Source organism: Neoarius graeffei, chromosome 13, assembly GCF_027579695.1.
Source record: "Neoarius graeffei isolate fNeoGra1 chromosome 13, fNeoGra1.pri, whole genome shotgun sequence".
Classification (NCBI taxonomy): Eukaryota; Metazoa; Chordata; class Actinopteri; order Siluriformes; family Ariidae; genus Neoarius; species Neoarius graeffei.
In genome coordinates this window covers 78,793,544-78,816,337 of record NC_083581.1, presented here as the reverse complement: position 1 = coordinate 78,816,337, position 22,794 = coordinate 78,793,544, and the positions used below count along the sequence as shown (strand labels likewise).

The window sequence follows — 22,794 nt, the reverse complement described above, 5'->3', positions numbered from 1 at the left end:
CTTGTCCAGGGTGTACCCCGCCTTTCGCCCGTAGTCAGCTGGGATAGGCTCCAGCTTGCCTGCGACCCTGTAGAAGGATAAAGCGGCTAGAGATAATGAGATGAGATGAGATGAGAATCAGCTAAATTTGTTCAAAAATATCGTGGGCAGGTGGTAATAACTGCACAAGTGGAGGCAGGATGAATAATTTCTCTCTCTCTCACACACACACACACACACACAATGAAGACATAAGAAACTACAGGTCACAGTGTATTATGGACTCATATGGCATAAATTTGGGTTATTATTTATATTTACGCAAATAAAAAACTATGATAAAATTAACATTCTATTCAGAATTCGGTATTACACACACACACATACACACACACACACACATAAAAATTCTGTTCTGTTACATAGGAAAAGAAAACAAGCTCTGAATACACAGGGGTGTCTGTAGTGCACACTTGGCTGTCAATCTAGGGCTCTGATATGGATATCAAATATGATATGGGTTCATTCAGACTTTTTGACCCGACTGTACTTCTGATCTAATGTTAGAGAAAATATCTGAATACATGTTTTAATGAGTTATGTATATGCAGGATTTTCCCTCATTTTCTCCCCAATTTGTTCACCTGCCAATTCCCATCCACCAACCAGCTCTCCCCTATCATACCCCAACTCTCAACTGGGAAGGGTGAAGGCTAATGTGAACTGCATCTTTTTTTTGGAACAGCTGCTCATGATGCATCACAGGGCAGTGTAACACACTCAGAGGAAAGCGCTATCTGCCCTCTTCTGCATACACAAGCTCACCAATGTCCACATACAGCTCTTGTCGCTGTGATTAAGAGGTGAGAGAGAGTAAGCCATCTCTCCCTCCCACACAGACAATGCAGCCAATGTTGCTCCCTTGGCTCCCAGCCATGGATGGCTGTTGCATCATCTGGATTGAAACTCAAGATATCATGATGATAAGGCGAAGCTTTTCTATTGCGCCACTTGGGAACCTTTATATGAATCATCTTTAAACCTTTTTCCTGACTTGGTCTGAAAGGATAGCAAAATTGCAATCCTGAATTCTGCAAATACCAAGTCAATATATTTTTTTTTCTAAGCAGCATCTGAAATTTTGAGCTTTTTGGATCCTCTGTTTTCAAGGGATCCACATGGTAAGCACACTTTAAGCATCTGTGTCCAAGGCTATGCACTGAAATATAAGGTTTTCCCTCTGAAGTCTCAGACAAACGGTGACGATGGGGCTTTGGTTCAGTAGTGTGTTTAATACGCCTTCATCAACTTCCCTTCTCCACTTCTCTTTGGTTGGGAAGTGAGGTTCTTTAGATGAGGAATCAAATCTACATCACTATAGATGTTGCAGCACAACTTACAGTTAAACCAATTTACCAGACACATATAATTGTCGAGTTCAACGAAAATATACTTCATCAGGGGGAAGTTGATGAAAGCAGATTGAAAGCATTACTGATTATTGTCGAAGGCGTCCCTTCCCTCACTGAGGGAAATCGAAGGCTGGTCCTGGAGATATTTTTTTAAATGTTATTAAAAAAACAAGAACATTGTCTCAGCTTCTTAATAAAGCCACCTGTAAGATGCCAATGCTCGCATTTCCATAGAAAATCTCAAAACTCACACCCATGTGTGACTCCACATGGTCGCAGTGTAGCTGCCTCATACTTTCATCTTTAATGTTCATGTGATTCCAGTGTCTGAATTTATGGCATTTAGATTCTGAAATTAGGAAACTGTCCCAGGACGAATTCCCCAACTCCGATGAAATAAACGACTTGCGCGATGCCGAATAACGGAGCGATGACGAGCGCTCTGCAGCCGGCGCCCTTCAGCAGAGCAGCGGGGCCTTCTTTATGGATGATCTTACTGCGAGAAGAGAAGCAGACAAGAAGTGATGATTTAGTGTAAAATCCAGCCAGTCTGATTTCAAGCAATTTTTTTGTATGAAGTGAATGATAAACTGCTAAGCTATGAGTGTTCACTTCAGCTATAATACAAACTGCTAACTACAACCAATAATCACTTAGCTATAACATCCAACAATGTCTATGATCACTAAGCTATGATGCTAATCCCATCCCTAAATGCTAACCACTAAGACACAACTACTAAACCAACCAATTATCATAAATGCTAAGCTACAACCACCAACCCTACCTGTAACAGCTAACTACAAAGGTACAATTAACTGAGTAATAACTATCTATCTTTACAAAGCTAAATCAAAGCTAAGTTACTACCTCAGCCTGCAACTGCTAACCCTACACACAGCGGCTAAACCACAACCAAATAAACGCTAACCCTGAAGGTATCATTGCTAACCAACCTATAAATTTTACCTTCTAAACTATGCTAACCCTGATTGTCTTATTAAAACCACTCAGCTATGATAATCCGACCGTTAACGATTAAACTGCATCTAGTAATTCTACCTGTGACTGCTACCTCATAGTGCTAAACTATGACCACTTTATGCTAACCACTAGACTATGACTGCTAACCCCAACCTATTACATCAGGTTTACTCCCCAGATGTAGTAATTATAACTTTTAAAACTTTGTTGTCGGCAAAAATACTCGAGTACCTATTTAATGTAAAGAAATGTCCCTCTGCCTCTAACTTCAACAACAATCAATACCTAACAATTAATACCTAATTTGCTAACACACTGTGACATTGTTTTCTGCTTAAGAACTCAAAAGCCCACCTTATCTAGCTAAAATAGTTTAAGACCGCCTAGCCAGCATTTCGACGTGTATTTGTGGGTGAATCAACGTCCAATCATTGTTGAATTTGAAAATTAAATCAACGTTGATATCATGACATTGTTTCAGCGTCTTACTTTTCAACATGTGTGAATGGGTCTTGTTAAAATTTCAACATTGATTTATAAGTGTCTTGTTAACCTTTTTACAACCATTTGCATTAAATGTTGTTTCAGCATTTTTTTCAACGTTAAAGCAGACAGAATTTCAAATGCATTTCAACATTGTAGGTGGGTCAAGTGCCGGCTGGGAGCTATCATAGCTAACATCGTGTAATGTGTGTGTAAGAAGGATATTTGATAGGTGATAGTGATGAGAATTGTACAGGGTGTCAGTTGTCATGGTAACTGTACCTGATACAGTCCATCACCCCGCTGTACGTTTCCTCGTGTGCACCTTTACTGAGCAACTGCAGCCTCGTCTTCACCACTGATACAGAGAAACATCACACTGATGCCATGTACACACGTAGCCGGGTATTTTTAAAACTGAACATTCCCCCCCCGTTTATAAAAATGTTTTATCCACACCACCTCGTCTTCGAAAAAAATCCCTTCCACACATAACCGAACATCTGCGTTTTCAATCACATTCATAAGCATTCCAAACCTGTAGATGGCGTTATTTCCCCAAATCCTACCCCCTAATCACATCGCCTGTGCTCTTGGAGCAGTAGTTGGGCTTCTAAAATTAAACATGTAAATAGCACCTGCACAATAATTAACGCTTTCAAGGCACTACTCCGATCCATTACTCTTTAGTTAGCCGCACACTGCGCCGGTTTTCAGCGTACCGAGCCAACTGAAGTCGCGAGTCAGGCGTAAAGACTAGTTTTCGATGGTACCGACTCATCTCACAGCCGATTCGAAAAACTAATCGGGAGCCAGACTGATCGGCGAGAGTCGCTAGCAATAGCCAATCATATCTTTCGCATATAACACGTGACATCATTAAACACAATTTCTAGCGCGAGAAATACGTGTTGGTAGCACCTAATGCAGGTATATACTGTAATTCCATAGACTGAAGCTTTATCCATAGACACAGTGGGCTGGAAAGCCACTCTGCTCAAGTTGTGTGGCTGAATTCCAAATCGCTTTAACTCCCCTATATAAGTGCACTATTTAAGGTTGGGAATAATAGTTCATGCAGCCTAGATAGTGCGCTACATATTCCGTGTTGTGTCATTTGTAATTCAGCCTGTAGCATCTTCAAGTGTTGGATTTAACAGTAACTATATCCAATAGCCAATCACAAAGCTATTAAGTTGTCACGTGTCGCTTCAATCGCGACTGCACTTGTCAACAGTCGGGGGATATGTGCGTGCCCTGTCGGGAGTCGGCTCTGAAATGGGTCGGTTCGGTACCGCGTGGATCGCCGTGGTGTGCGGCTAGCTTAAGTCCATGCTTAATCTGGCTTCTGCAGTAAACAAAGGTCGCACGTTTGACGTCAGGGCAGATTTGTTGTCATTTTTTTGGCGCAGATTGTGACGTTCTAAAACGCAAAACTCCGGTTATCTCTGTCTACACGAAAAGGCATACACGGAGTTTTCAAAAATCTTCACTTTGCCCGGAGTTTTTTTAAATATTCGTTTTTGATGTGTTTTCATGTGGATGACAGGCCAAAACGTAGAAAAATATCTTCGATTTAGCAGATACCCGGCTACGTGTGGACGGGGTCTTAGTCTCAGCAATGTATTCAGGTAACACACACACACACACACACACACACGTACATTGCACCGTCATCTCCATGTAAGGACCTTGCATTACTTACACACAAATTTAACCAAAATGAAATGTTTGGATCTTTAAATGTTTTTTAAATAAAAGCAATTTATTTTATTTTTAAAGTTTTTATTTTTAAAAAATTCCTCATGGTGACCAAACAAATGTTTTCACGTGTCAGGTCACATGTCAGATATTCCAACCTTATGGGGACATTAAAAAAAAAAAAGCATGCCAACACACACACACACTCTTACCATCGCAGGGACTGACTGCGATCGCGGCTATACTTCCAGCACCACAGCCTGAAGCGAAGTTCCAATAAAATGGTGCATTTTCAGCCTCTGATGGTTTTCCCAACTGGTTCAGGTGAGCAAACAGGGGGAAGTAGACAACGGAAAATGGAATATCCCTGAGGAAAACAACAACACCACAAGGATCAGAATGTAAGCAATAACAGGAACAGATTAGTCTCATGGACGCTGCGCAACACTGAAAAATTGTTGTGGAATAAAAAGAATGAAACACTTTTTCAGGATGTGATATTTTATATGCTAATTGGCCCCGCCCTTTCGGAGTATGCTTCACTTGTAAAACATGGTGGTGGTAGGATTGCCAGGTTGACACCCTGCTGTGTAGGTTAGGAACAATGTAGCCTGTGTAAAGAGTGAGTTCATGGGTGACAGTGTTATTTGTTTGGCGATCGAGATGCTTATTTGGGATCGAGATGTCATCAGTACAATCGCTAAATCCTTAAATTAGTCTCTGCTATGAAACTACAGGCGTACAGAAGTAGGTACATAGCGTATTAGTGGTAGCTAAACTAGCTACCTGACTAGCTTATTTAAACTATTGCAGTGTTTTGTAGGGAAACGCACATGTAACTCATCTGAATCCATTATAAAGTGAATCATACACAACCATTATTTCAGGAATTTTACGTTCTTCCACTGTAAGTGAAACCAACACACATCTCTTATCTTGATGCACAAATTCTGTTATTACAATGACCTCTTACCACTAAATTATCAAACTTATTTGACCAAACAATCCACTGTTCATCGATATCAAACCAGAAGACAGTTAGATAACTTACATCGACCATTTTACTGGTCCAACCTGTCTTTTTACACTAGTAAAATGTCTGGACCAAAAAAGTGGAACAAAGTGCCTCCTTCAGTTAAACGCCATATCTGCTTCTCTCTTCAAATCTAAACTTAAATCCTACCTTCTGCATGACTGACCCACCCACACACTGCTTTGATTTAATATATATTCACCACCATGTTCCATTTCTAGTGCCATGTCTGATGTGTAAATGTTTTCTTGTCACTCGGGATAGAACAAGCCCCCTGGGGTTTTATTCCCACCATTTAACTATATTGTATTTCACTTACACTACCGTTCAAAAGTTTGGGGTCACCCAGACAATTTTGTGTTTTCCATGAAAAGTCACACTTTTATTTACCACCATAAGTTGTAAAATGAATAGAAAATATAGTCGAGACATTTTTCTGGCCATTTTGAGCATTTAATCGACCCCACAAATGTGATGCTCCAGAAACTCAATCTGCTCAAAGGAAGGTCAGTTTTATAGCTTCTCTAAAGAGCTCAACTGTTTTCAGCTGTGCTAACATGATTGTACAAGGGTTTTCTAATCATCCATTAGCCTTCTGAGGCAATGAGCAAACACATTGTACCATTAGAACACTGGAGTGAGAGTTGCTGGAAATGGGCCTCTATACACCTATGGAGATATTGCACCAAAAACCAGACATTTGCAGCTAGAATAGTCATTTACCACATTAGCAATGTATAGAGTGGATTTCTGATTAGTTTAAAGTGATCTTCATTGAAAAGAACAGTGCTTTTCTTTCAAAAATAAGGACATTTCAAAGTGACCCCAAACTTTTGAACGGTAGTGTAGACTTTTGATGTTTTCTTGTATTATCGATATTCATGGAGTGTAATCCTATAATTTATTTTTGGTGAATAAATCAAAATCAAAAAATCAAATTAAATCTAGCTAGTGCTACAGATGGTACTGAGATTTACATTTACCTTCTTCTGTATTTTTGTGTCGCACATCTGACATCTGTACAGCACCCCATACATGTTTGGCTCTTTTGCTTATTATATTTCCAAAATATTATACACTTATATGACCAAAAGTTTATAGACACTTGACCATAATACTCAAAAATAAAAAACACTCTTCCTATAAAGATCAATTAGAAAGCCTTCAGAAGAGCCAAGGTTATTATAACAGAACAGGGGGATTCAGTCTGGATTGGGATGTTCAACAAGCACATATGGGTGCGATTGGTCAGGTATCCACATACTTTTGGCCTTATAGTGGCCAAATATACTCACTGACCACTTTATTAGGAACACCCATAATACACCACCTGCTGTTCTCTGCTGTTCTCTAATCAGCCGATCCCTCGACAGCAGCACGATGCATCAAATCAAGAGCTTCAGTTAATGTTCACAATGTTCAAACACCAGAATGGGAAAACAGTGAAGTGTGACTTTCTCTCACTGTGGTATGGGTGTTGGTTTGATCCAGATGGACTGGTTTGAGTATTTCAGAAGCTGCTGATCTCCTGGGGTTTTCACACACAACAGTCTCTAGAGTTTACACAGAATGGTGCAGAAAACAAAAAACAACCATCGAGTGAGCGAGCGACAGTTCTGTGGGTGGAAAGTAAACAAACGCCTTGTTGATAAGAGAGGGTCAGAGGGAAATGGACAGATTGGTTCGAGCTTTTTTGCCAGGAAGGATATAGTAACTCATATAATCACTCTTTACAACCGTGGTGAGCAGAAAAGCATCTCAGCATGCAACAGCAGAACAGAAGAACACACTGGGTTCCACTCCTGCAGCCAAGAACAGGGATCTTAGAATCAACAGCAAGTTCCTATTAAAGTGGCCGGTGAGTGGAGCTTCCCTTACTTGTTAACCACATTAATCTGGTAGCTCCAGTACAAAACTAAAGAAGGAAACTTTGGAAACGAACCATATCTCGGCAAATTGACTATGTGATGTTGTAGACACTTTTGGCTGAACTATTTTGTGATACCTCATTAGCGTGGCACCGAGTCCTTTATAAAGTCCCTGAACACCGCGGGTGCGCAGTAACTCCTGTGTGATCTGTATGGCCGAGGGTCTTCTGATGTGTGCGGTTGGTCCGAAGCTGTAGGCACAGTTTATCACCGTGCCCCCTGTTCCGAGCTTCAGAGCCGGGATCATAGCAACATTCCTCTGAGCCACTGCACGAAGAATACAACACACACACACACACACACACACATATATATATATATATATATATATATATATATATATATATATATATATATATATAATATCACAGGCAGTCAGAACACACCATACTTTATTCATGTTTGTGACAAGTGAAGATGTGTGAATGTAACTATATGTGATAAAAAATTATTGGCACCCCTATAGAACATTTAAAATAAATGCAAACAAATTGTCTTGAAGAAAAACAAAAAACATTACTCTCATGGATTGTGTAATTTTACCCGAATACACTATTTACAGTACAAAAACATTTTTCAGTTTCTGTATAATGAGACTCATGAAAGTGAATCCTGATTAATCAGCTTGATGATGAGTTTCTGCAGCTATTTTAGCTATTCTATCAGCTATTCCAGATTATGCTGTCAGGTTTAAATCATTTATTTCAATCACACAGACAAATTTCTCAGTAATTAATCTCAATACTTTCATGTTAGTGACTTGGGGGGGAAATAGTCCAAAATAAATTAAGGCAAATCTGGCCATTCAATCGGGACAAAAGTAATGGCACCCCATAAAAGGAGGAAGTGTCTGTGGTAGCTGATATGCTGTAATGGCCGAGCTGCGTTATTGGAAATTATTATCTATACAGGACACTTTTTTCGATGGAATAAAAACTATTCCCTTCTAGCTGGTTTCATTCATTTGGTTCACAGCATGCAATATTGTTAGCATATCGCTTATCCTACGTGTATTACGTCACTCTAACCAACAGAGAATGAGCGTGCAATATTCTTACAATATTGCACATTGTCAAGACAATATGACATCACACGTCGGAGACGTAAAACATCCGCACTAGCAAGCAACTGTGACAATTTGTGAACAAACATGGTCGCCCCTGTTCTTTACTTTTTGTAAAATCTATAATTGTTCCATCAAATGTATAATAATAATAATAATAATAATAATAATAATAATAATAATATTGGCTGGCTTTTTTCATCGTATATCAGATATATTCCATTCAGCTCATCTTCAACTCATTCAGTATCATGCTAGCTGAATGGAATATACGTGATATACCACAAAAAAGAAAGCCAATAGTATTTAAATGTTATCCATACAGGACACTTTTTCCATGCAATAAAAACATGTTCTATTCCCTTCTAGCGGGTTTCATTCATTTGGTTTGATAGCATGCAATATTGTTAGCATATCGCTTATCCTACGTGTATTACGTCACTCTACCCAGTGGAGAATGAGCGTTGAATATGGTTTACAATATTGTATGGTTGTCAAGACAACATGACGTCACACGTCGGAGACATTAAACTTCTGTGCTAGCGAGCGACTGTGACAATTTGTAAACAAACATGGCCGCCAGGTTTGCTTTGTTAAATACAGAAGATTTTGAGAGAATTTTGAAAGAGAAAGATGCATTGAACACCCGAAAGGAATGTGTATGTATAATAATAATAATAATAATAATAATAATAATAATAATAATCCTGGCTGGCTTTTTTCGTGGTCTATCAGATATATTCCATTCAGCCACTCGTCTTCGACTCGTTCAGTATTACGCAAGCTGAATGGAATATATCTGATAGACCACGAAAAAAAGCCAGACGATATTATTTAAATATAGTGAATGTCACGCTTAAGAGGGTGCCAATAATTTTGCATTAACTGCATATATCCAATATTAATGTCTGTCTCACCAAGCCTTCCTGCATCCTGAAGTTGAATTTTGAGCATCTCCATGGGTGTGGTTACGATCACCTGACACAGTCCTGCTCCACATCCTGCCAGCATCTCTTTAAACACACTCAATCTGGAGCTGCAGTGATGAACAAAGGCAACACACGATGACTGAGCCGTCATGAATGTAACACATACGAGGGGAAGCCGTAGCACATGATATTTCTAATTAGGCTGAATGGATGAACTTACTCTCCTTTGCTGAGTTGATGACGGAAAAAATCATTAGCGGCTAGTTTAATGGCCTTCTCAGGGGTCACCAGGGTCAAATTGACTGCTGCTCCTGTAGAACCACAGAGCACTAACCGTTAACGATATCTCTTCTTCACATATCACCCACTAACAGTAATCTTTCATAACAAACTATGATAGACTCTTCTAGTGCTCTCAGCCAATCAGATTTTTATATGAGTGAACAGTGCTTTAGCTTTACCTCGATACATGCCGAAATAGCCCTCAGACCGAACCGTCTTGATCAGACAGTCCATCCTAATCAGAGACAACATACATTAGAGTAAGGTTTGAAGACTCATACTCAAAACACTTTCAGTACTCTCCATAATTTTACAATGAAGCTATATTATTTGACCAATAGTTTGTGGACACCTCCTGTAATAAACTCCAGAGCATCTTCTGGGAAGGCATTCCACTAGGTTTTGGGGCATGGATTTTGTGAGGATTTGTGATCTTTCACACACAAGAGCATGAGTGAGGTGTCTGATGTTGGTGAGGAGGCCTGGGGTGAAGTCGGGGTTCGAATGCATCCCAGAGGTGTTCAGTGGGGTTGAGGTCACAATTGTATGTTTGAATACAGTCGTATTCTTCCAACTTTGTGGCAAAAGTTTGAGGAAGGCCTACACATGGCTGTGATACCAGGTGTCTAGAAACTATATATATATAGTTTCTGCCCTGTGCAGAAAAACACCCCCAAAGCATAATGTTACCACCTCCATGCTTGACAGTGGGGATGGTGTTCTTGGGGTCATATACACGTATATATATATATATATATATATATATATATATATATATATATATATATATATATATATATATATATATAGCTTCCTGAGAACCAAGAAAAAATGTGTCTCTCAATTTCACTTTTGTTGTGATTTCCTTACTAGGAATTTCCCAGCAACCCTCCTAGTCACATGATACAGTATATCATTGGAAAGCCCAGGATGTACACTTTACAAGACACCAGGATTCAAGTGAATAGCTTGAAAGAGTAAGAGGGTGTGCACGTAAAACAAATGTCAACTACAGAGGACACAAGTCTATGGGTTGGTTCTCAGGAGGAGATATATATATATATATATATATATATATATACAGTGGGGCAAAAAAGTATTTAGTCCGCCACCAATTGTGCAAGTTCTCCTACTTAAAAAGATGAGAAAGGCCTGTAATTTTCATCATAGGTACACTTCAACTATGAGAGACAGAGTGGGGGGAAAGAATCCAGGAAATCACATTGTAGGATTTTTAATGAATTAATTGGTAAATTCCTCGGTAAAATAAGTATTTGGTCACCTACAAACAAGCAAGATTTCTGGCTCTCACAGACCTGTAACAACTTCTTTAAGAGGCTCCTCTGTCCTCCACTCACTACCTGTATTAATGGCACCTGTTTGAACTCGTTATCAGTATAAAAGACACCTGTCCACAACCTCAAACAGTCACACTCCAAACTCCACTATGGCCAAGACCAAAGAGCTGTCAAAGGACACCAGAAACAAAATTGTAGACCTGCACCAGGCTGGGAAGACTGAATCTGCAATAGGTAAGCAGCTTGGTGTGAAGAAATCAACTGTGGGAGCAATTATTAGAAAATGGAAGACATACAAGACCACTGATAATCTCCCTCGATCTGGGGCTCCACGCAAGATCTCACCCCGTGGGGTCAAAATGATCACAAGAACGGTGAGCAAAAATCCCAGAACCACACGGGGGGACCAAGTGAATGACCTGCAGAGAGCTGGGACCAAAGTAACAAAGGCTACCATCAGTAACACACTACGCCGCCAGGGACTCAAATCCTGCAGTGCCAGATGTGTCCCCCTGCTTAAGCTAGTACATGTCCAGGCCCGTCTGAAGTTTGCTAGAGAGCATTTGGATGATCCAGAAGAGGATTGGGAGAATGTCATATGGTCAGATGAAACCAAAATAGAACTTTTTGGTAAAAACTCAACTTGTCGTGTTTGGAGGAGAAAGAATGCTGAGTTGCATCCAAAGAACACCATGCCTACTGTGAAGCATGGGGGTGGAAACATCATGCTTTGGGGCTGTTTTTCTGCAAAGGGACCAGGACGACTAATCCGTGTAAAGGAAAGAATGAATGGGGCCATGTAGCATGAGATTTTGAGTGAAAACTTCCTTCCATCAGCAAGGGCATTGAAGATGAAACGTGGCTGGGTCTTTCAGCATGACAATGATCCCAAACACACCGCCCGGGCAATGAAGGAGTGGCTTCGTAAGAAGCATTTCAAGGTCCTGGAGTGGCCTAGCCAGTCTCCAGATCTCAACCCCATAGAAAATCTTTGGAGGGAGTTGAAAGTCCGTGTTGCCCAGCGACAGCCCCAAAACATCACTGCTCTAGAGGAGATCTGCATGGAGGAATGGGCCAAAATACCAGCAACAGTGTGTGAAAACCTTGTGAAGACTTACAGAAAACGTTTGACCTCTGTCATTGCCAACAAAGGGTATATAACAAAGTATTGAGATGAACTTTTGTTATTGACCAAATACTTATTTTCCACCATAATTTGCAAATAAATTCTTTAAAAATCAGACAATGTGATTTTCTGGATTTTTTTTTCTCATTTTGTCTCTCATAGTTGAGGTATACCTATGATGAAAATTACAGGCCTCTCTCATCTTTTTAAGTGGGAGAACTTGCACAATTGGTGACTGACTAAATACTTTTTTGCCCCACTGTATATATATATATATATATATATATATATATATATATATATATATATATATATAGTGCTGAGCGTAAATGAGTACACCCCCTTTGAAAAGTAACATTTTAAACAATATCTCAATGAACACAAACAATTTCCAAAATGTTGACAAGACAAAGTTTAATATAACATCTGTTTAACTTATAACGTGAAAGTAAGGTTAATAATATAAACTTAGATTACACATTTTTTCAATTTTACTCAAATTAGGGTGGTGCAAAAATGAGTACACCCCACAACAAAAACTACTACATCTAGTACTTTGTATGGCCTCCATGATTTTTAATGACAGCACCAAGTCTTCTAGGCATGGAATGAACAAGCTGGCGACATTTAGCAGCATCAATCTTTTTCCGTTCTTTTCCATGTTCCATTTTCCATGTTGTAAAATGTCCCCAACTTGTTCATGTGTAATCTAAGTTATATTATTAACCTTACTTTCATGTTATAAGTTAAACAGATGTTATATTAAACTTTGTCTTGTCAACATTTTGGAAGTTGTTTGTGTTCATTGAGATATTGTTTAAAATGTTACTTTTCAAAGGGGGTGCACTCATTTACGCTCAGCACTGTATATATACGTGTGTATATATATATATATATATATATATATATATATATATATATATATATATATATTTGGTTGTCCAATGACTATAAACATGTTTAAACTTCAGAAAAGCATATGTGACATTGTTTAAATTATTACTCTGTAAGTACAGGAGATAGAATTTTGCCTGATAGCAGTATGTTCAGTGGGGGTGGTTTCAGGTTTGACCCCCCCGAAATATTTTTATGACAGTTCCAAATTTCTATTCCTGTCTGGCTAACATAACACACGAACAGAGTTGATGCACATAGTAGATGTGTCAAATAATATTGTTTTGCACAGGAATTGTTCAGAATAGTTCAATCAAGTCACCATTATGATTTGTCCATATTTATCCATCACAAGTGTCAAACACATCCCTGAGTGTGCTAAATCACCGTTTATTTGGCTACCAGTTAATATGGTACAATAGGATTCACCAGTTCAGAATCATGAATTTTAGCTCGCTACATCAAAGGATATCTGATAAAGTACTACAAGGGAAAAAAAGGGACACACACACACCACATAACATTACTCACATGTTATTTGGAGGATTACTTCCAGTGTCATAAAGGTATTTAATATTATGGCGAGATTGGTTGACGGTAGATCGAATCCTAAATGATTAAATGACAAATTCATCACTGACCTGTCATCACTGCTCCTACTGCTGTCTGACATCCACCCAAAATGCATGAGCACATTGCATTTATAGTTGTACATTTGTACAAATCATGCAATGGTTTTATTTAGAATATTTCCTCATCCCTCTCTGCAGTTAATCCCTGGCTACCCTACTGGTTTTGGTGGACCAAATGCAACCCAAACTGTCACATCTTTTTGCATTTCATTTTTAAAATAGTAATTGAAAGAAAAAGCAACAGAAAGCTAAGGTGGAGACGGCAACAGTGGCAGAAATTACACATGCAAACACATCCTGTTGTTCTGCTATGGGATCTTACTGTAGCTAATTTATGGTCTATGCAAATATAAAGGTGAACTGAACCTGTAAATGTTAACCAATATCTATCAACATCTATTAATAACAATGAACTGCTTTTATTTGTTGATGTAGCAATGCCAGCTACTGGATGCACTGATACAGAACAGAAAACAGATACGTTCAGCTAATATCAGCCATTTCAGTGGTAACCAAGAGTAATTTTGCCCCTTGGGCCAATGTTTGAACTGATCATTTTTCAATCACCTTTAAATCCATCTAATCTAGCTAATTCTGGACCGAATTTGGTGTTGGCAGGACCAACTTTGGCAGGGTGGCATTATAAAAGTGTTTAATTGCTAATATTTGCTCACTGTTGTATAGGTCAGGGCCAATATGGCCACCCAAATTAGATGTTGGTCAAGTGTCAGTTTCCTCACCCTTAATGATACTGATTTCTATTTCCAAAAAAAATCTCTCAGCTTCAATTGTTGTTGCAAAAATGTTTGATTTTACACATTTTAGATCCTACTAACTAAAAAAACTGTGCTCAAAAGTGAAGCAAGCTACTGTAAGTTGAGAATTTGACTGACAGGTGATCACATGACTGTGTAGTGTTGTAAACCAAAGTATAATTCTTGAGCAATAAAGTATAAAATAGTGCAGTATGACATCTGATACAGCATTTGGGACAGAGGCATAGCTTAGAGCACTGGCACACACACACACACACACACACACACACACAAATTGGCAGGATGATAAAACGCAACGTTACATCAGCTGCAATCCGTCCCTTGGAAAGCTGCCCTATGAATTGAGAGGAAACTGGTTCAGCAGAGTTTTTCTGCTGTAGAAACCTGCCCTGACCTGCTCGTTTTCCACCACACTGAGCTCTTTTCTCCTTCCCTTTATCCCGATTTGACCTTTGACCTTTTTTGACGTGTGTGTACTTTTGTATCATTTTAATAATAATTAAAAAAAAAAAAACATGTGAAGCCATGGCCTAATGGTTAGAGAAGCAGCTTTGGGACCAAAAGGTTGCCAGTTTGATTCCCTGGACCAGCAGGAATGGCTGAAGTGCCCTTGAGTGCAAGGCACCGAACCCCCAACTGCTCCCCAGGCCCCTGTGGGTATGTTGTATGTTGCTCTGGGTAAGAGCATCTGCTAAATGCCATTAATGTAATATAAAAATCTGCTGTGTGTGTGTGTGTGTTTTGTAAAGACAAGTCAATGCATTAAGCATGAAATTATGCATGAAACGCAAAGTGAGGATGTGATCATACATGTTTTTGTACACTTGCTGGCTGCTGCGTTGATTCTGAAGTCTTGTTTTGGCCAAATCAATGGGGAACACACACGTGACTCCAACCATTCCTGCTACGCCTCCATTAATGAGCTTTGCTGGAAGACTGGTGAAGGAAAAAACCACAAGAATGAATGACAGTTACATTACTTTATAGTTAAGGTGTGTTTTATGGTATGCATTTGAAATGTGATTTTGCATGTTTTAACCTGTTTGTATGCTCTTTACAGGATTTTTTTTTTATTATGTTCAGATAAAATTGTATATTTTCTGCCAGGCTACTAGTTCGGTAAAAACGTATTACAGAATTAGATCAATACGACTCTAACTTGATGTTCTAACTTGGGGCAGGATAAGACACTAGCCCGAATAATGGCCTGGTTCTATTGGCCAGGGATTCGCGGCGATGTCCGTAAGTGGTGTACGGCATGCTGCGAATGCCAGTTAGTAAATCCAGCGGCCATTCCAAAAGCGCTTTTGTGCCCTCTACCATTAATCGAGACCCCGTTTGAAAGAATTGGGATGGATCTCGTCGGGCCATTAGATCGGTCAACATGCTTTATCATCGCTTTATTTTAGTTCTGGTGGACTATGCGACGCGATACCCGGAAGCAGTGCCTCTGCACAATATCTCAGCACGCAGTATTGCGGAAGTGCTCTTCCATGTCATCTCCCAAGTCAGAATCCTCAAAGAGATTCTGACTGATCAAGGCACTTTGTTTATGTCACACACACTGCGCGAACTGTATGGGTTATTGGGAATTAAGCCGATCCGCACCAGCATTTATCACCCACAAACGGACGGTTTAGTCGAACGGTTCAACTGCACCCTCAAGAATATAATTAAAAAATTCGTAAGCGAGGACGCACGCAATTGGGATAAATGGCTCGAACCCCTGTTATTCACAGTGCGAGAGGTCCCACAAGCCTCCACGGGGTTCTCCCCGTTCGAATTATTATATGGGCGTAAGCCGCGCGGCATCCTAGATGTACTGCAGGAAAATTGGGAGGAGGGACCTTCACCGAGCAAAAATGAAATTCAATACGTTATTGACCTACGCGCAAAACTCCATACACCTAACCCAGAAGAATTTGCAGCAGGCTCAAGAACGGCAAATCCGCCTGTACGACAGGGGTACGCGCCTTAGGGAGTTCGCACTGGGAGATAAAGTACTCGTACTGTTGCCCACATCGAGCTCCAAATTGATCGCCAAGTGGCAAGGACCCTTTGAGGTCACACGGTGAGTCAGGGACGTTGACTATGAGGTGAGGCAAACGGACAGGGGTGGGGCGCTACAGATTTACCACCTCAATCTGCTTAAACTCTGGAACAAGGAGGTCCCCATGGCGTTGGTGTCGGTGGTTCTGGAGAAGGCGGAGCTGGGGCCGGAGGTTCAAAAATGAACATTGACATCACTTACCTCTCCGGTCCCCTGTGGAGACCACCTCTCCCCGACCCAACTCACGGAGGTTGCCCAGTTGCAGACCGAATTTTCGGACTTGTTCTTGCCCCTGCCCGGCCGCACCCGCCTCATAGAGCATCACATTGAGACGCCCCTGGGGGTGGTAGTGCGCAGCCGCCCTTACAGGCTACCTGAACACAAGAAAAAGGTGGTTTGGGAAGAACTCAAGGCCATGCTCGAAATGAGCATCGTCGAGGAGTCCCACAGCAACTGGAGCAGCCTGGTGGTCTTGGTTCCCAAGGCCGACGGGTCGGTCCGGTTCTGTGTGGACTATAGAAAAGTCAACGCGGTGTCTAAATTCAACGTGTACCCAATGCCTCGCATTGACGAGTTGCTGGATCGACTAGGCACGGCTCGCTTTTATTCGACACTGGATTTGACAAAGGGTTATTGGCAGATCCCCTTGACTCGATTATCCCGAGAAAAAATGGCCTTTTCCACACCGTTTGGCTTACACCAATTTGTCACACTTCCTTTTGGGCTGTTTGGGGCGCCCGCTACGTTCCAGTGGCTCATGGACAGGGTCCTCCACCCCCACACCACCTACGCGGCTGCATACTTGGACGACATAATAATCTATAGTAATGACTGGCCGCGGCATCTGCAGCACCTGAGGGCCGTCCTTGGGTCGCTGAGGCAGGCGGGTCTCACAGCCAACCCAAAGAAGTGTGTGATTGGGCGGGTGGAAGTACGGTATCTGGGCTTCCACTTGGGCAATGGGCAGGTGCGTCCCCAAATTAATAAGACAGCAGCAATTGCAGCCTGCCTGAGGCCCAAGACTAAAAAGGGGGTGAGACAGTTCCTGGGGCTGGCTGGCTACTATCGTAGGTTTATACCTAATTATTCGGACATCACCAGCCCGCTGACGGATCTCACTAAAAAGGGGGCACCAGATTCGGTCCAGTGGATGGAGCAATGCCAGCGGGCTTTCTCTGAGGTGAAGGCTGCACTGTGTGGGGGGCCACTGTTACACTCCCCTGACTTTTCTCTCCCCTTTATGTTGCAGACGGACTCGTCGGACAGAGGGCTGGGGGCTGTTTTGTCCCAGGAGGTGGGGGGGGAGGATCGCCCCATGCTGTATATCAGCAGGAAGCTGTCAGTGCGTGAGGGGCGCTACAGCACAATCAAGAAGGAGTGCCTAGCCATCAAGTGGGCGGTCCTCGCCCTCCTCTACTACCTGCTGGGACGCCCTTTCACCCTCTGTTTGGACCACGCGCCCCTCCAGTGGCTCCACCGCATGAAGGATGCCAACGAGCGGATCACCCGTTGGTATCTGGCACGTAGTGGATGTTCATTATGTCTAACTATTACAAATATTTTAAGTTCGTTTCTTAGACAAGGATATTTTTTTAAGCTTGTTACCTTGTTAACAGTTTCGGCGAGAATCTCCTGCCTTCTTCAGAAACAGTCACCAGATGTCGAGTGGTGACGTGCCTTATCAGCTGATGTTGCGTGCAGGAGGCGTGAACGTCCCGCCCAATTTGACAGGTAGTCCACACCTCCTGCTGTCAGGTCGCTCCTCCTCCGTATCTGGCACTCCAGCCATTTAACTTCAAGGTGATCCACAGGCCGGGGGCGCAGATGGTTGTGGCAGACGTCCTCTCCCGTCAAAGGGGGGGGGGCGAGTCGGCTGCAGGCCGGACAGCTGCCCGGCCTGAGTCAGGTGGTGGGGGTATGTGGCAGCAGGGTCGTGGTCAAGCATCGGTCTGTGACCGGAGGTCGAAGTCAGGGAAGGTAAGTGGCAGAATCACTGCACCTGATGTCAATTAACCTGTGTTTGTGTGTCTTCCCAGCGACCGCGCCTGATATAAGGAGAGAGAGAGCAGAGGAAGAGAGCTCTCTCCCCAACCAGATGGCTGATGTGTGTGTGCGTGAGTCTGAGTGTCTGGGAGAGTGAAAACGCTGACAAGTGTTCATAAAGAGTTTTTGGAAACTCAGTTCTGGCCTGCCGTACTTCTGTGCTCCACCCACCCGCGCAAAGTTCTACACTGATGTTCTATAAAAGTTGGTTAAACATATTTAAGATGCAGCAGCTTACAAGATATTGATCTTTAAGCACAGTATATTGAAACACAAACTGGATCATGCCTGCGGTATTGGTATCGCATATATCACACACTCTCACACATGAACATAAGATCACACATTACTGAGCACAATAAATAGATCGTTAGAAGTGAATCAAGTTTGATTTTATGGATATTTCCATTAGATGTTAATTTCCTACCTGACTGGTTGCTGAGCCATGGTTACTCGTGGTCGGGGTGTGTGTGTGTGAGTGTGTGTGTTATCTGTGTGGGTCTGAGGCAGGAGCAGAGCAGACTGACAATGTGGCAGGGCTTTATATACACACACACACACACACACACACACACACCTTAGAGCTCGGAGCTATGCAGCATGGCTCCTCCTTCCCCTAACTTGTACTTTGACTGGTACTCTATATATATATACATATACATATACATACATACATACATACATACATACATACATACATACATACATACATAAATAGAGAGCCTTACATACAGACAGGCAGACACACACACACACACACACACAGACACAGTGGTGTTTGAAAGTTTCTGAACCCTAATTAGAATTTTCTATATTTTTCCCTAAATATAACCTCAAACATCATCAGATTTTCACACAAGTCCTAAAAGTAGGTCAAGAGAATCCAATCAATTATTGGTCAGTGATTTATTAAGGAAAATGATCCAATATTACATATCAGTGAGTGGCAAAAGTATGTGAACCCCTTGTGCAATAATAATTGCAACTAAACGCTTGTGGTCGCTGTTGATCAGATGATCCTGCACATCAGCTTGGAGAAATTTTATCTCGTTCCTCTTTAAAGAACAGCTTCAACTCTAGGATGTTGGTGTGTTTCCTAACATGAACTGCTCACACAACATTTCTACTGGATTAAGGTCAGGAATTTGACTTGGCCATTCCAAAACATTATTCTTCTTTAACCATTCTTTGGTAGAATGACTTGTGTGCTTAGGGTCATTGTTTTGCTGCTTGACCCACTTTCTTTCTCTTGAAATTCAGTTCACAGACGGATATCCTGATATTTTCCTTTCAAATTCACTGGAATAATTCAGAATTCATTGTTCCATGCTGCCCCAGATGCAGCAAAACGGGTCCAAACCATGAGACTACCACCAGCATGTTTCACAGATGGGATAAGGTTCTTATGCTGGAATGCAGTGTTTTCTGTTCTCCAAACATAACGCTTCTCATTTAAACCAAAATATTCTATTTTGGTCTCATCCAGCCACAAAGGATTTTCCAATAACCTTCTGGCTTGTCCACATGACACAGTCTTTAGCAAACTGTAGACAGGCAGCAATGTTCTTTTTGGAGAGCAGTAGCTTTCTCCTTGCAACCCTGCCAATCACACCATTGCTATTCAGTGTTCTCCTGCTGGTGGACTCATGAACATTAACATTAGCCAATATGAGAAGGTCCTTTAGTTGCTTAGAAGTTACCCTGGGTTTCTTTGTGACCTCATGGACTAAAACATGCCTTGCTCTTGGAGTGATCTTCGTTACCCTCCCCAGGAGTGGTCGACCAACGGTCATTTTGAATTTCCTCACTTTGTATGCAATCTGTCTGATTGTGGATTAGTGGAATCCAAACTCTTATAAATGGTTCTGTCACTTTTTCCAGCCTGATGAGCATCAACAACTCCTCAGGTCCTCACAAATTTCATGATACACTTCCACAAACATGTATTCTTAAGATCAGACTTTGATAGAGCCCTGTTCTTTAAATAAAACAGGGTGCCCACTCACACCTGATGTTACCACGAGAAGTAAAACAGCTCCATACCATGATGCTTCCACCTCTGAACTTCACTGTTGGTATGATGTTTTTAGGGTCATATGCAGTGCTTTGAAAGGTGAGATTGTTTGTCTCGTCTGATCACAACACATTCTCCCAGTAATCTACAGGCTTCTCCAAATGTTCTGTTGCAAACTTCAAGGAAGCTTCAACATGCCTTTTCAATCAGTAATGGAGTCTTCTGGGGTGATCGAGAATGGAGACTGTAGCTGTAGAGTGCACTGCTTATTGTTTTCTCTGTGACCGCTGTACCCACTGCTTCCAGCTCTTTCTAGAGCTCTTTACAAGTGGTCCTTAGCTCTTGGGCGACTCTTCTGACTACCTAGTCAGAAATCTTGCAAGGAGCTCCTTGGTGTGGCCAGTTGATGGTTTAGTGATGTTACTTCCCCTTGCAGATAATGGTCATGATGGTGCTTACAGGAACATTTAGGACTTGAGAAATCCATCTGTAACCAGTGCCACTGTGATGCTGCTCAACAATGTTGTTGTGAAGGTCTTGAGAGAGTTCTTCATGTGTACACATCATGAGATGCTTTTTTTATGACAGCTTGGTGCCAAATAATCTGTTTACCTGTATTTAGAGGTGGGTTCCCCTTTCTCAAAGAGTGGAAGAAGCTAGCTAGCTAGCTAGCTAGCTAGCTAGCTAGCTAGATAGCTAGATAGATAGATAGATAGATAGATAGATAGATAGATAGATAGATAGATAGATAGACTGTACGAACAAAAAAGTGCATATCCCACAATCCTCGACCAAGTAATGACCTAAAACCCAGTCAGATGACCTGTCACATGATCATCTAGCTGGGTCTACTTCCCCAGGTTTCCAATCACAGCCACTTCTTTCCAATCAACCCATAATCATTCAGTCATAAATAACCCAGACATTTTGTGACACTTTTACCCCTTTTTGAACAACAAGGATCGGGTTCTTGAACTGGTTCTATTCAGGATTCTTTGAACCTTGGTGCCAGGTAGGGAACCAGACCACAGTTTCACCAGTTTTGAGTAGACCCATTGTAATCAAGGCTGCGTCCTGATCGGAGGGCGTTGCACAATGGACACTGGGAGTGAACAGTTGTAGCAAGATGGTGGATTGCATTTATTACATGTGAGCTTTTGTTAGTGCAAATATTTGTTTTTGGTCCATTTTTTCTGAAGATGTATCCTTTCCCATTGCGTTCTTCATTGCTGTGCTGTGCTTCCTGTCCAAACTAATGACACGCCCAGTGATGTCATCACGGTTTGCACTGGAAAAAACAGCTATATTTTGGTTCCAGCTATATTTTGGTTGGCTTTTTCAGGTTTTGAACCAATTTATTTTTAGCTGAAATGCTCTGAACGGTTCAAAATTTGGTGAGCGAGCCAGTACGGAACCAGTACGGAACCAGTACGGAACCCGCTCCCTGTTGGTGGAAAAGGGGTATTTGTGAAGTCTCACTCTTAGCACTCCAACAGTGACATTACTCAGCTTTTTATGTATGTGTTAGATTTGTAAATGAAGCCATAGGAATAAATGACATCAATAAATTTGATATTTTGGTGATTTGTGTATGTAGGTTAAAGAACAATGTAGGAAGCATTTTTTTTAGTCTCTGTCTGAAAGGATTTTACATATTAATATATTTACACTGGAAATGATAAACTACAAGAGGGAAGTTCAAAATCAAATCTATTGAAGAAGAAGAAGTTGCAAGAACAAAACTATCAAATGAGCTCCTTTCACATTTTGAGAGACTGAAGGTTCCAACTACAGCCGTCCAGTTTCAGGGTCACTGCAGCCAATAGTTTTGTGATTAAAATACATTGAGAACAAAACTACATTTAAAATGATTTGTTGGTCATTTACTGACAGTAACATCTTCCTGACAGCAACCGACTGAATACTGAAAGCTGGAAAGTGTAGCGGCTTATTGGCAAGTACAAGAGTATTCTCAAAATATAGATTACGTCAGGGACAGGCCGTTCAGTGTCGTTGTTACGATCATGATTATTAATAGTAGCATGAATTCCCTTCACCCTCAGGAGTCTGTTTTTGACTCTTAGGTTTAACAGTTAATAAAAATGCCCACATTTCAAACACATATGTCATGTCATATTTTTTTTTCCAATACAGGAAAGACAGGTTG

At 41.2% G+C, this 22,794-nt stretch overlaps 1 protein-coding gene across 2 annotated transcripts; it reads right to left on the bottom strand.

The window, feature by feature from the left end:
* Window positions 1-239: 239 nt before the first annotated feature.
* On the bottom strand, window positions 240-19,147 carry slc25a55b (solute carrier family 25 member 55b). Of its 2 annotated transcripts, XM_060938601.1 has the most exons (10): window positions 19,041-19,112; window positions 18,176-18,615; window positions 15,331-15,456; window positions 9,974-10,029; window positions 9,733-9,823; window positions 9,501-9,619; window positions 7,598-7,787; window positions 4,772-4,926; window positions 3,141-3,216; window positions 240-1,887 (listed from the first exon to the last, which is right to left on the bottom strand). In XM_060938601.1, exons 3-10 carry the CDS (start codon window positions 15,417-15,419, stop codon window positions 1,734-1,736), a joined length of 930 nt encoding a protein of 309 aa, XP_060794584.1. In that variant the 5' UTR covers window positions 15,420-15,456; window positions 18,176-18,615; window positions 19,041-19,112; the 3' UTR covers window positions 240-1,733. The 2 variants fall into 2 exon arrangements, with proteins under 2 accessions (XP_060794584.1, XP_060794583.1); XM_060938600.1 differs by lacking the exon at window positions 18,176-18,615 and having other exon boundaries at window positions 19,041-19,147.
* Between the last annotated feature and the right edge of the window lie 3,647 nt (window positions 19,148-22,794).

Excerpts from the sequence above, each read along its gene's own strand:
- slc25a55b (XM_060938600.1), bottom strand. The coding sequence starts at position 19,060 with ATGGCTCAGCAACCAGTCAG. Across the intron at positions 15,457-19,040 it reads ATGGCTCAGCAACCAGTCAG|TCTTCCAGCAAAGCTCATTA; the intron begins GTAGGAAATTAA and ends TTCCTTCACCAG. Across the intron at positions 9,824-9,973 it reads CTATTTCGGCATGTATCGAG|GAGCAGCAGTCAATTTGACC; the intron begins GTAAAGCTAAAG and ends GTGGTTCTACAG.